This window comes from Papilio polytes, unplaced genomic scaffold (genome assembly GCF_000836215.1).
Source record: "Papilio polytes unplaced genomic scaffold, Ppol_1.0 DF822067.1, whole genome shotgun sequence".
NCBI classification, from domain to species: Eukaryota; Metazoa; Arthropoda; class Insecta; order Lepidoptera; family Papilionidae; genus Papilio; species Papilio polytes.
Genome location: NW_013527137.1, coordinates 736,506 through 751,263, shown reverse-complemented (window position 1 = coordinate 751,263; position 14,758 = coordinate 736,506). Strand labels below are relative to the sequence as shown.

Below are 14,758 nucleotides of genomic sequence, written 5' to 3'. Positions count from 1 at the left end.
GAATACCATAAATTAAACATAGATCAAGGTAGAATAAAAATTTCTTTAAAATAAAATTTTGTTAGAAAATAGTGATGTGTAAATGCATCATGTATTAAAGAGTTAAATCTATTCTCTTAAGCCTAGTCCTGAATACTTCAATGAATAATGAAAAGCTACAGTATATAGTCAGTATGTAAGTCCAGTATGTCAGTGTCAGGTACAAAATACTAGTAACTCTTAAGGAGATTACACTTGTTACATGACTGAAAAGAGATTTTATGTGTAAATCAGAGGGAGTTGTGTTATTCACGGAGAAACTGAGCAGAATGTTGTCATGGTATGGACATATGCATAGGTAGAAAGATAGATGAAAACGGATTTATGAATGGTGTGAAAGATGGTGAATTCAGATGACAGTTAATAGATGTATGTAACAGTACATACTGTCCAACACTTTATTCCCTCATCCTTCAAAGGACAGGCTATGATAATTTGTCAAAGGGATTGAAATGTGAAACAAAGCTTGGTTAATATTGTTCCTATTGTACTCTCATAGATTACTAAAAATAGTAAATCAATTATGTCCCAAAAACTATGACATTAAGGTAACTATAAGGAATATGTCACTTGTAAAATTAACTTGATCACTAGGATTTTTAAGATTCTGCTATCTTCCTGAAGTTACCTTTGACAGTTCTCGTGTAGCTTAAATAAAACTCAATTTAGTGTAAAACTATTTTATTTAGCAACAGTTTAATCTTCATTGTCTTCATTATCACTGTCAGCGTTGATGTTGAAGTAACGCAGTTCATAAGCATCATGAGCGGACGCAACCACACGCAGCCAGTCTCTGAGGTTGTTCTTCTTGAGGTACCGCTTTGTCAAGTATTTCAGGTACCTCTTGGAGAAGGGAATGTCTAAAACAATAATATATTATTGGATATGCAATAGAAATAAACGCTGATTGGAAAAAATTCTAATATGACATTACTAGTCTTTGTAAACAAATTTAGAATAAGTTAAAAATATTTGAATTTAGTGAAACCACATAACTTTTGAGATAATTCTACCCATCCAAGGAAGAGGAACATTGTTTTCTATGACTTTGAACTCACAAATAAATAAATAATTTGTTTTACTTTTGGCTGGGTTAAGAATGTCACTGAATGGTTCAGTCCCTATATATGAATGTTCTAAGAATTTATTCGGAGTAATCAGATTTTATAACATTTTCATTCAACATAAAAGAAAACACCAACCTGCGTTGATAGCAACCTTCGTCTTGTCCCTAGCGATAACAACGTGATTTCCTAGGTTATTTGTTTTGTTCTCAACTTTTACATGCTCCTTGAGGTATTTCTCGAAGTTGCCGACATCCAAGATGCTGTCTTCAGCGGGGTGTGTGCAATCAATTGTGAACTTCAAGTTGATTTTCCTTTTCATTCCTTTACCGCGGATTTGACCACCCTTGACTCCCTTCTTACCCTTTTGATGCAATTGGGCCTTTTTAGGCGCGGGTTTCTTAGTTACTGCCATTTTAATGCCCTGAAAAATAAATCGTACTCGTAATATTGTACTTCAGATAAATAATTCACCGAAAATAAGTAAATTGTGAGCATTAACCTACAGAACACGTGTAGCAGTATTCGTCAAACCTGCAAAATGGCCGACTTTTTGGCAGTTACCATAAACTACACCACTTAGGTTTTAGTCTATGGAAATATTATGCTTTGAATACAAGGTTTTGCAGACCTCAATAATACAGCTAAATTCATTTTAGGCTTACAACATTAAAAGTGTATTATATTATCATACTTTATTGCCTGTTTGAAGAGATGAAGATTTAATTTACAAATAAGTTTCAGAAAAAAAAAACTATTTTCTACGCTTGATATAAAGTATCAAGCAATCAAGGAGAAAAGTCAACTGTTTTGGCGGGCAATTTAAAATTATTTTTGTATCAATAGTTTCAAAACAAGAGTTTATTAAGATAACAAAGAAGATTATTAATTCTTTAACTAAACCTAATATTATCTATATCGCCTAAAGCTAAAATGTTTTCTGCAATGTGTTTAAGTGTAGAGTAAGCAACTCGACATACCTTGAGCACAATGCTTTTATTGTTTTATCGGCTACGCTACCTTTATTTCCCACGAATGAATTAAATTCGAGGTCACGACTCACGACACGACGCTTTTTTACCTGTTATGATGTAATGCCTTTTTGTATTTTTGACGCATTATAATTTTTTAACAATGTGATTGATTTATTGATTTCATCTTTTCACAAAAAAAATAACTGTCAAGCTGTCAAGTGCTGTTGCTGTTATCAGCTGTTTAAAATTAAATAATCATTTAAATACCATACTTCAGAAAGTTTAAATAATGGTACGCAACCGCGGCACGGCTGCGCAGTGTATTTATGTTTATTTACTACCAAGCTACAGTTGATTTCCTGTCTTCGCGAATGAAGTGAAGTGTAAACCTATTTTTGTAGATAACCTCTTTTGAAAAAGGTGAATCACGGCGCGTAAATTGTGAACTTTATATAAACTTTACACGTGTGTATGTGTTTTATATTTTTGTATAAGATAAAAGCAAACACAGCTTTATAATTGCAAGTCGCTATTTAATCGATAACACTATGGAATCGATCACAGTGTCACGCAAATGATAAAATGGAAAAATGTTTCGTCGCCTGTGGCTGCGACGATCAAGAAGGTATAACAAAGGGAGATTTAGATCGCTTTACTGATAAAATTGAAAACGTCTTGAACGATGAAAAAGGCAGGAGATTGTTTAGGAATTTCATGTTCACAACAAAGATGAAAGACGGCCGAAGAACTTTAGATTTTTTAGAACACATCGAAAGACTGCTCGGCTATTCCGAAGACGCCGAAAGTACATCGTACCGCAATTACCTCAGAGATTTCGATCGTTTAATAGATGAAGCTGAACGTATAGAAGAGTTAGATTTCGCAACAATGGAACGACTTGTTATTGCTCGCGACTCTGAGAGCAAAGATGAAATGGAAACCGTACTAAAACTATTAAAAGGTGAAGCGATTAAAGCACTTCGTAGGGAATACAGTGCTTTCCGTAGGCACTTTATTCCAAACAATTAAATATTCAGTGCCATGCATCATAAAGCTGTTTAAAAATTCGCGCCAGACTGACAGTACTTATTTTTTTGTATAAATGCAACATGCATCACATTGTTATTTTTATTGTTTAAACTAAGTTTGAACATTTTTTTTTTATTTTGTAGCGCATACTTTGTGTTCGTCCAAATAATGTGATTATTTATTTATACCACGAAAGTACCTAATAATAATATATAAAGCAAAAATAAAAATGTTAAGCTTCAATGTTTTTTATTTTACTAAAGGTCCAAGTATTTAGTTTTATCAAGTTAATTTCCAAACAGCATTAACTATATTAAAAATTGATATGTTAAAAAATTCTAGTATGTTTGATTTTATGTTTGGATAATAGTTTTGTACAGGGATAAAAATAAAACAATCCATAAAGAATTTAGACATTCTCAGATATTGTTGATGTTATAACTTCTCGAAAATGTATCAACTTCATGTCACTAAAAAATGTAAGACATACACAAATGAAATTCATAATTGGATATAATTTTTTATTACTAAACAAGATTTTCATAGAATTTTTACTTAATACGAAGGGTTAATCATTTTCGGAATCAGAAAGATTATTGCACAAATTCTATAACAGGCAAAGACAATAATTTTTGAATTCACATAAGAATATTTGCAGTTATTAAACTGATACATTATATTCACATATATAAGGTATTTGAATGAGATTTCTTTACTATTAAGCTAGCTAATGTTCACTTCTAACTGAAGAGTGTTCACTTAAAATTATACATAAGTAAGCGAAATTATAACTGTCAGTTGAACTCTCAAGTTAAAATTATGCCTACAAATTAGAACTGAACATAGAAACAGGCTTTGGAAAGTATTTACTTGGCAGTATATGTATTTGATATATTTTTAATTGCTAATATAAACAGTGATTTGGCTAAACAATTGTACAATATATAGTTGTCTCACTTTCTATCAGGGAGTGAAAGAGACAGCACTATTTTTCGTGCAAGATTTTTGGCAGTATGTATCCTTGTAGATAAAAAAGATTGTACTGATATTTATTAGTGTAATGTAGTATAAAATCTTATTTTAAATTCCATTATTTTTATGTAAAATTGCAAAATTCTATTGATCCTTATAATAGTTGTTTTCTAAATAGTAACATTTCTATTGATATATGAAATTACAATATGTAATACAAACAGTATGCATATAGTAATGTTGACAGCTTCAAAATTCACCATTTAAGCGATAATTCATTACAAATGATTGATTTCAACATGAAAAAGAATTTTTCTTAATGTAATTTCACTTGAATATTTACTTACTCTTCTACTTGTAACATGTTGTACTCTCCTTCTTTTAATTTTTATTGTGTTGTGGTCTTAGTGTTCGGTGTAAAATAAATTGGTTTGAAGAATAACGGTCGCATTATTTAAATCTGCATCGTTACCAGCTCGCCACCAGCGACACCATCACCACCTACCACCACATATTCTATTTACTGTTTTAATTAATTAATTTATAATTAAAATAGTACCAACTCTGTTGTTTTTTGTCTATTTTGAGTTATTAACCATTTGGCAATCTGATTTTTTATTTATACTACTTAAGGTACAGAAGATTAAAGAGTTTTGATGTTACCAAAGTTTGATTATTAAGAACCAATAATTCCGAAGCTGTCAACAGACTATATAACTGAACTATAGATATATGTAGATATTTATCACTGTTAAATGAGTCCATTTCTCATACGTTATAATTATATAGTTACACTAAACTATCTTCTCTACATCATTTTAGTTATAACATAACTAAAATGAGTTTCATTCCCTAAGTCTTCTTCCAAGAATAATACATTTCTAGTGGCTTGTTCACCTGAAATAGATACTTTACTATTATTATAAATGCGAAAGTTTAGATGGATGGATGTTTGTTAAAGTTTGTAGCTTAAACGGCTGAACGGATTTCGATGAAATTAGGTACAGATGTACAGGATAGTCCAGAAGAACACATAGGCTACTTACTTTTATTTTATATTAATGCCACGCGGACGGAGTCGCGGGCGGAAGCTAGTTAATAATAATTGATTATTTGCATTGAATAGGTTTTGAAATTATAAATTATAAAAATTCTTTGACCAGAATGACATATCAACTAAATTACTGTAATAGATTCCAGTAAGCTAGTTACAGCCAAATAAGGGAATCTTACAAAACATTTGCATATTAACATGTTGGTTGGTAAGTACTACTTACAATCTGACATATGAGATAATCTTAATGGAATTTGGAGTTTAAGAGTGGCCTTATCATTTTCAACGCATTTACTTAAATCTCTTTTAATTAGCTCTTTTAATGAGAAGCAATTACAACTTACTGCTTTTTCTTTAGAGTCGCTTGCTTATATGAGAGATAACAGTAACATTACATTACCTTCCAGAATTTATCATTAATCTGCCTCAGTGTTTGTGAACCAGAGAGGGGCACAAACTGTCCGGGTGAGGGCGCCACGTAGATACAGAAGTTGAGCAGCCGGTAAGCCTCCGGCAACTCTGCATCCAGGTCTAATGTGAGACGCATCGCTAAGTATTTACTTAAGTGGTCCACTGAAATTTGAAACAATGTTATAATGTTACTACAGTCGGACCTCGATAACTCAAACCTTTTAAAAACCTCTATAACTTCAAAAAATAATATGTTTCCTTCCCATCAGAGCCCAAAACCTCTACAACATAGACCCTTAATAACTTAAAACCTCTATAACTTAAAATATTCTGTGTTTCCCTTGGACTTTAACTTATCGAGGTTCTACTGTAATATTATAAATGTGAACTTTTAAATGGATGGATGTCAGAGTTTGTAGCCTAAACTACTGAACGGATCTCGATGAAATTTTGCATAGATGTAGGACATAGTCTCGAAGAACACATAGCCTAGTTACTGAGATTTTTTTTAAATTTCACATGGTAAAGTCAGAAAGAGAGTACATACCTGAAGCATTAGCCGTGGTCTTGAGATACCTCACAGAACTATCTCTCAGGGCTCTCATTAATTGATTATCTCCGGTCATTTCCGTAGGATGAGGCTTAAACACTAACTCTATTTCATTTGGGTTCAGGGGCTCCCCCTCCCCCTCCGTATCCATTGAATTTTCACCTTCAGTTCTGAAACAGGTAATAACTAAATGATACAAAAAAAAACGCAACAAAAACAAGAACATGCTTAAGAAAATGAAACTTCTATAGATTTATAGACTAACCAGAAATATAAAAACCCTCAAATATTGAGAGAAACGGGGAACTAATTTTATTGCAAACTTTAAACATTGTTATATGAAGTCAGCTACATAAATTCTGTTTTTAAATAACAATTCAAACTGTTAAAAATAGATAAAACCTTGTATCAACGAAATTTTAACTGTCAGTTGAACTATATAATTCTAGGATTGCCTCCACCTACAATTTTAACTGAACAGTTTGCATGTATAGTTATCTGTAAGTTACAATTGCTGGCAATTTCAGGGCAGGGTTTTTATAGTCTTGGTTAGGCTTTGAAATATTTGACTACATTACAAGAAAAGACTGTAATAGATGGGTTAAAGAGTTTAGAGGAAGAAGTCTATAAGGTAAGAACATTAACAAGATAGATGGCTAGAAGCAAGATATAGAACAAGACATTAGTAAAAGCATGAATGTAAAAAAATAAATAGGATTTTAAGAATATTTCAAGTACAATATTGTGTATTAATGACATTTATAACTGCTACAGTGGGAATTTATGGAACACTCGTAATTATTGTTGTATTTTTTACTGAACTGTGGTATTATTTGATTTGTTGTAATTTTATTAAAGATTGGCTGTTCACAATTGTGTTTTAAGGATTTCAGTTTTCATATTAATGTAGAATTAGTGTATTACAAATAAAATTCTATTACAACATATTAAAGCTACAACTTTAACATTTAATAAAAGAAAATACTTCATAGCAAATAAAAACTAAAGCCAGAATGAAAATTTACCTGTTGGTTTTATCTTGAAAAGAAATAGTTTAATTTTGGCACAACAAAAACAGGCAAATATATCTTTCTTATATATAAATAATGTAGGATTTTAATAAATTTTGAATATAAGTAATAATAATAATATATTTCCAATTGAACCCTACTCTGTAATTAAGGTTTGCAATACCTCTTACAGGCAAAGAAAGCATTTCTAGAAATGGTTGGATAATATAGAAGTGTGCTACTTCATTCCAAATCGTTATTTACATGTTTAAATATGTTTATAATGAAAACAGACCTGCCATCACTAGATTCACTTTCCTCACTGCGTTCCGATGTAAGAACAGATTTTGCCCTTTTAGTTGTGCTTGTGTTTTTTGACACAGAGCTTACGTTTGAAGGTACCGGAGACGGCGTACTTCGCACCGACGCCGGATTGGAGGTAGACTGACCAGGGGGGGTCGGATTACCAGTTGATGTACCATCTTTGGGCACTGAGGAACTGTTCCCGTTTTGAACCGGTTCCGAAGTACCGTTGGAATTTGACGGATTGCTGCTTTCTTCTTGGTTTTTTCTTGATCGTTGTGGCCTATTCTGTGACTGAAGTTTTATCCCCTCAGTTATAGAATTGACTAAAGACGCTTGCGAATGAGACATGTTCAGCTTAGCCAGGACGCGCTCCTGATGAGCCTCATATTCATCTCTGCTAGGATAGATTTTAGATATTAACAAGTCAAAGTTGGGATCAGGTCGCAGGGAACGTTTTGACACCAGTTTCTTGCGACACGTCGGACATTCCTTGTTGCCTGACCGAAGTGCAGTAATTATACAATCTGAGCAGAACCTGTGGAGACATTCCTTAGTAGTCATCGTTTTTTTCAACATATCTAAACAAATCGGACACATCAGTTCGCTGTGCAAGCTCCGTGGGGAAACCGCAATTTCCGTGGCATCTGTTATGACTTCTTGCGGCGTCCGATGGAGTTCGTAGAGTGAAAGTTCCCATGTTTTATTTTGTGAAGGCTCTGTTGATGACATATTTGTGAAATTATAATATTTATTTATGAAATAATAAACATTTTGCGATAATTGACATGACAGCTCAGGCTAGCTGCTTCCACCATATTGTTTTGCATTTGAACGCAATGTTGCCATTACCACTTGCCACTTGTCAACATAAAGTATTTTTTGACGATTTAGCATGATATATGTGACTTTTAAGGGCACATCTGTACATTCAATTAATAGTACAATTCGGGTTTTGATTACATAAGTTAATTGTCGCTCCCTTTAATTATTGTTATAGTATAATAAAATAAAGATATTTTAAAAATGTTGCAGTACTGCCATCTACACTATTCTATGAAGAACATTGGAATCTTTTTTCTATCTTTTTGCCTATATAATTTCTTAAATCGTGTAGTTTTTAATTATATCATAAATTGTACTTCGTAGTTAAGAAATAAGTAAGACTACCTATAATTAGTTGTCTATACGGGATTCAAAAAATTATGAATCCATTACCACTGACCGCTTGTTCGCCCTCTTTCTTTCACTTGCAGCTAAGTTCTATGTGAATAAAGAATGCTATGGTCCGCACGGGAGGTTTCCGCTTAGTAGTTATTGGGTTTCCAAGATCTCTGTTAGATTCAAAATATAACTGAAAACCTGGCCAAAACGGAACTCTACGAACATACAGTGTTTTTTTTTCGTAATTATCATTTTAACAATTGAATTTTTCAGATGTTGGATTTTGTAGTAATGTTATGCCACCAATAGTCCCAAGTAATTAAAAAGCTATAAAATCAATACCAATAGAAGTAAAAACACAAGTCAAGACCGCAACGAATCTTCGTGAAATCGTTATTTCAAATTCATTAATTATTTCGAATTCTGATTCTTTCCAATTAAGTAATCTGCCCTATAGTATATTTACCATAAAAGACATATTTGTCTGCTATACTGCTATTTACTTAACGTTTACTATAACGTACTTTTCTTATTTTCATTAATCTAATCATATTAATAAAGGTACGAAAGTTTAGATGAATGGATTATGTTTGTTAGAGTTTGTAGCCAAACGGCTGAACGGACTGCGATGAAATTTGGTGTAAATGTAGAGGACTATCCTTTGAATAACACATAGGGTACTCACTTTTGTTTATTTCTTAATTTCACAGGGACGCAAACGAGAGAGAAAGCTAGTATACTATATTGAATGAAAAATACTCCTTGTAAATGCTGTTTTAAGTATTTTTTTCGCTTTTTACGTTATTTAGGTTATCTCTTTAAAGAAAATGTAGGTTATGTGCAGGTATAAATAAACAAAACATCTCAAGCTTATTTCATTTATTTGTGGTTTACGAAAGCAGTTGCAGCTTTGCATAATTTTATTGAATATTTTTTACATAACTGTATATTGCGAATAACGCTCACTACCTATTACTTCAATTTTAATAAAAGTTATTAAGAATAGTTAAGTAATTATTGATTTAAATGCAATTGGCAGCTTATAAATATTTCCAAATAAGAAGAAAAAACTCTTAGTTTAGTAGTTTTTTTTGTTCTCTTCCATTTTGAAAATATTTAATATTACGTAGTAGTTACAATTAACTAAAATGTAGCATAGTTATCTTATATCTAATCGTAATAATTTAAATTCGATTTGCAGTCTTAATAACATATCTAAGCACCTATTGATCACCTAGTTCTAAATACAAAAAAAGCCGTTATATACACTAACAGCGTTACAAATAAACGCGGTATAAATTTAAACTTGGAAATAAACTGAGAATAAGCAAATATTAGTACAAAGCTTATACTCAGTTTATTCCTAAATTTAACTTTATACCGCGTTTATTTGTAGACTGTAATAGATCAGTTATAATACATGTTACTAAATAAAAAATCTCTTCATAACATGACGAGACTTAGGTACACTAGGTCTAAGTTACGTCAGGTTTTACGAGACGACATTATTTTTATATAGATTCTTTATGAAAGATAAGGACATAGTTTATATTTTATAGAAACGTAAAAACGTAACTTTATAATAAAGCCATAAGTACACCATTAGAGATAGCGATTTAAAACGAATGTAGATACACAGGCGTCGTCACAAAACAAAGTAGCCTTGGCCTAGGGAGAGCTAGCTACCATTTATAATGCCTTATTCGGGGTATTTATCTATTTTAAAATTTTAACATTCTCTAAAAAGGGACTGACACTTGACCCATTGACGCCTATGTGTGTTAACTGGGGTCCAATGAGATTTTTTATGTTAATTAAAAAAATATAAAGTGTACTTTCACTTGGTTGCAAAACTAATGCCCTAATTAAAGTCTTAATCCTTTATTTTAATAAGATTGTTTAAAATAATACTTAATTATTATTTCAAAATTCATTCATTAAAATGTGTACTTAAAAATTCCAGCAAACAGTTTTGCGTCTAGTATATTTCTTTAACATTTTTCCAGCCAATTGCCGTTTTTATACAATGATATTTTTTAAGCCAAATTTTCATACATTCCTCTAATTCAAATAGAGAAACTATGCGTTTATGGATTAAGATAAATTATAAATGCTCCCTAAACATTATATCTATATTGGATTATTACCAACCGTCACCCCGCTCTGTCCCCACGTGGGGACAGATGAGAATGAAAAGTTTCACCCGTTTATATTTTAGTCCCACTATCACCAATAAGATGACAGATGGAACTGTTAAGAAATAAAACAAGTTCATCAACATCGCAAATGGTGGGACGGATGAAACTTTTTATTCTCATCTGTCCCCACGCGGGGACATAGCAGAGTGACGGTTGGGATTAATCCTCTATTATAACGGAATAATAATATATTTACGGCAAAAGCTTATGATATTCCGCGCCGTGCTTGTTATTTCCGAGCACATAGAACGACTTTGGCTTTCCATTTCCTGAATAGTACTTCCTGAAAGATGTCTTCTTCGCTGGGACGTAGTATGCAAGCGCTTCTAAGGAATTAGGATGATGGTTTGATCCTTTAGGCCACGTTGGAGTGCTCTCTACATCGATAACATCATCATCGAACCTCGCCTGTGGTCTGGTTTTGGCAACTTTATGGAGAACTGGTAAATTCCAGTGGTAAACTCGAGCTGGTTTCCCATTACTGGTCATCTGTAGGGGTAGCGTCCTGGCGGCGGCTGGTGCAGGATCCACGTGGCTGTAGTAACTGGTGTTTGGTGGCAGTTTGATGACGTACATTCTGGAATCTCCAGTCCCGTGTCTCCTGCCTTGTTCTGCGAGACGCTTTCTGTGGTGTGCCGCTGGTATCCTCAGCTTCTTGAGGCCGAGGGAGCTGAGCAGCTCGTGTGTGGTTGGCTCATTCTTGTCGTTGGTCAAGTTGTTGTCGCTGGATTCGTGTGCTTTGGTAGTGCTCGCGGCTGCTACCGCAATCAGGAGTAACGTTAATGTTCTGAAAATAAAGAGAAAGAAATTTTATTCGGAAACAGAATTTTAAATCACTTATTATTAGACTGTAGATATATGATGATGGAAACAGTTTCCTTTGAAGCTAATCTTAGAGTGGTTCGACACCTTTGAGTACTATCGCACAATTATTGTGCGACTGTCGATTGTTTTGCAGCCAATTCAACTGAGTTGCACAACTAAAAATCGAGTAGTGTGCGCACCTCAATAAGCTTATAGGAATCAAGGAACGGCTAAATATTTGTGGGATAGTTTAGTCAAAGGTTGCATAAACTCTTAGAGTATCGGTTGGATTCTAACAAAATGTTAACTAATAGAATTATTTTTAACAATACCACTACGTGTGTGTTCATTTAAACATCCATTGCACTATAGAACCATATTTTTCTTATGACTTTACGGCTAATAAAATTATTACTGGCTGTAAAACGAGCAAAAGCGGTTTTATATACGCACAACAAAATGGCGGCAAAGGGGCCCTAACCGAACGAGACATAAAAGTTGATAGGTTCCTCCAGGGATGTCAATACATTGGCATACATCTTAGAAAGCGGCGGCAGTACGTTGACTTTAGACTAAGTGTGCATAGTTTGCCGATGGCACTCGAAAACTCAAACAAAATGGCCGCGAGGTGCAGTTGTTCGACTCGAGACGTTGTCGTGTTTTAAAAGCAATTAGCATAGACTATGAGGTTGCTGTTTGCATGCGTGGGACACAACGAGATTCATTAATTCTATTTAATTGTTGAGAAGGTAGAAAGTAGTGATTTTAAAACGAGTATCCGTTATTTTTTTATAAATGCTCTATTATATTATGCCAGTGTTTTACTAATACTTTTTTTTTACTGTAATTGACATGCCATTGTTCGCACAGCTCCAAGAAGTTTTTAGTGACAGTAATATTTATAAAATGAGTATGTGACAAAGCTACATTATGGTCCGTTGATTAGTTCATTATAATTTTGTTTGTTCTTTTAGTATCTGTGTTCTATCCTAGTATACTTTGCTCTAATATTAGAATCTGTGTTTGCGAACCTAGTTTGTCAACACCGGTCTCATGTATGTAACTTGTACGTTTGCATAATTTTTTACTTATAATGTGAGAAAATGTGTCGTGTATTTGAAACAGATTCCTCATTGTAATGCGCATTCAGGAATGGCGGTTATATGTCAAATGAATGAATGATGTATGAAAGAGGCGAGTGACGAATGTGGTTCTTCAGCTGTCATAACTTGGACACTTTCTTACTAAAATGATAAAGAGGAAAGATTTGTATTTTTGTATGTAATGAAATAACTCAAAAACTACTGTGCCGATTTTAAATTTAATACAATATTCTTAAACCGTTAGAAAGGTAATTTATCTGTGAGTAACATGGGCTATATTTTTGGTTAGTTCCAAAAAATAGCGACTTCGTCCGCGTGAATTTAAAAAATAATAACAAATATCTTAAATTTGAAATCAGCCCAGTAGTTTTTGAGTTATTTAATCCATACAAAAATATAAATCTATCCTCGATAGTACGCAGCAGAAAAAGCGCAATCGAATCCAAAACACGCTTCATAACGTCTACATTCTGACACCTGAGCTGAAGGTGGTCATTAGAATGCCAGTAAGACAAATACTATAAAAAGCCAGTTTTCTTCGCGGCGGCCGATTCATGAATGGTCACTGTTTACTCAACAACTTACTGTTTATTAAGTCCTTCTTAGAAACGCTTTCTTCCGACTCATGTTAAAATTAAACGTATGTTAGTCCACAACATTTGTCTCAAGATCCGGGTTAGATTTTAATTTAGATTTATATAAGAAAATAAAAAAAACATACAGACGACTTGTGTACCTCCTTCTTTTGGGAAGTCGATCAAAAATACTAGCTCTACGTTCACGTGAAATAAAATAAAATAATTAAATATATATAGCCTATGTTACTCACTGATAACGTATAGCTTTTTAATGGTGCGAGAAATCGTTCCAGTGGTTTTTGGATTATTCCAATACTTACAAAAATACAAATCTTTCCTTTTTATAATATCTGTATAGATATTGATAAAGCATCGTATTAAAAAATAAAATTAACTGCGTATACAGAATAAGTCTGTTTTTATGTAACTGTTAAAAATCTCAACATAAATCGTATATAAAAGCGGTAACAAAGTAATTGTAAAATTCTAGGTCATGTTCAATTAACTTGGTTTGCATTATAAATCATTGTCGTGGTTCGTGGGATAGCGTAGCGCTACTCTCATGAATTTAAATCATTGACCTCTATAATATGGACTAGTCGATATGGAAATGACATTTTTTGATTTCCGACTTAACTGACAGTTAATTCAATCCACACTATCAGCACCATCAATGAAGAAATTCAAAGATATGTGTGAAGTCAACTAACCCGCAATTGGCCAATGTGGTTGATTATGGCCTAGTCACCATAACTTAGAATAGGCTCAGAGCCCCTTAGTGGGGACGTATAGTGAGCTGGTGATAATGATGACGCTATCAGCGACATAATGGAGAAAATCAAATATTTACAATATACTATGGGTTATATATAGCTTGTCCTATATAGGTCAATTCATAATTTCATGCGAATTTGCGTCGTTATTTATATTTTTAATACTTAAAGTAGTAAAGGGATTTTCCAGCCAGTTTTATTTTTAACTAGCTGTTGACCGCGACTTCATACACGCAATATTAAGATAAAATACACGTCTATGTCAGCTACCCTTCACTGAAAGTCCGGTCTAAATCGGTCCAGCCGTTTCGGAGATTACCCGGAACAAACGCGGCTTGCGGGCAGACAGACAGGCAGACAAAAAAAAAATTGATTTTCGTCATCAGTAACGCGAATACATCTTCACGAAATCTGGAATTTTTCTTTTGATATTACAAAAAGACACTTCAATTTTATTACTTGTATAGAGATAGTTTTAAAAGACTATATCTCGTAGGTAAATTGACAACAAAAATACAATAAATCATGTCTCATGACCCACCCATAAGCATACAAACTCGTTTCACCGGGATGTTCCTGGGTCACGTTTGCCGTACCACATTTGGTAAGTCCGTGATAGTGCGCGCTCTACTTGCAACCTATGTCTGTAGAATGTGGCTGCAGCCTTATAACAATTACAAATTACGTTAAGAAAAAAGTTAAATCGTACTCTGACTGAGCTTCTACTGTCGG

The 14,758-nt window shown here is 33.2% G+C and overlaps 4 protein-coding genes across 5 annotated transcripts in view; 1 reads left to right on the top strand and 3 right to left on the bottom strand.

Moving 5' to 3' along the window:
* Positions 1-703: 703 nt before the first annotated feature.
* On the bottom strand, positions 704-1,701 carry LOC106106965 (60S ribosomal protein L22-like). Of its 2 annotated transcripts, none has more exons than XM_013287625.1 (3): positions 1,606-1,701; positions 1,242-1,527; positions 704-899 (listed from the first exon to the last, which is right to left on the bottom strand). In XM_013287625.1, the coding sequence occupies exons 2-3, from the start codon at positions 1,516-1,518 to the stop codon at positions 736-738; spliced, it is 441 nt and encodes a 146-aa protein (XP_013143079.1). In that variant the 5' UTR covers positions 1,519-1,527; positions 1,606-1,701; the 3' UTR covers positions 704-735. The 2 variants fall into 2 exon arrangements, with proteins under 2 accessions (XP_013143079.1, XP_013143078.1); XM_013287624.1 differs by having other exon boundaries at positions 1,610-1,701.
* A 368-nt stretch (positions 1,702-2,069) lies between these two features.
* LOC106107330 lies at positions 2,070-3,349 on the top strand. The gene has a single exon (XM_013288145.1). The coding sequence runs from the start codon at positions 2,660-2,662 to the stop codon at positions 3,104-3,106; it is 447 nt and encodes a 148-aa protein (XP_013143599.1). The 5' UTR covers positions 2,070-2,659; the 3' UTR covers positions 3,107-3,349.
* Positions 3,350-4,463: 1,114 nt separating this feature from the next.
* Positions 4,464-8,249, bottom strand: LOC106107329 (E3 ubiquitin-protein ligase RING1). The gene is made up of 4 exons (XM_013288144.1): positions 7,399-8,249; positions 6,091-6,263; positions 5,533-5,705; positions 4,464-4,975 (listed from the first exon to the last, which is right to left on the bottom strand). Exons 1-4 carry the CDS (start codon positions 8,136-8,138, stop codon positions 4,931-4,933), a joined length of 1,131 nt encoding a protein of 376 aa, XP_013143598.1. The 5' UTR covers positions 8,139-8,249; the 3' UTR covers positions 4,464-4,930.
* Positions 8,250-10,828: 2,579 nt separating this feature from the next.
* LOC106107324 overlaps positions 10,829-14,758 on the bottom strand; it is a 29,845-nt gene continuing 25,915 nt past the window's right edge. Inside the window, exon 2 of the mRNA XM_013288136.1 lies at positions 10,829-11,555. Coding sequence (XP_013143590.1) covers positions 10,961-11,555 — 595 coding nt within the window. The 3' untranslated portion in view covers positions 10,829-10,960. The remainder of the gene's footprint in view (positions 11,556-14,758) is intronic.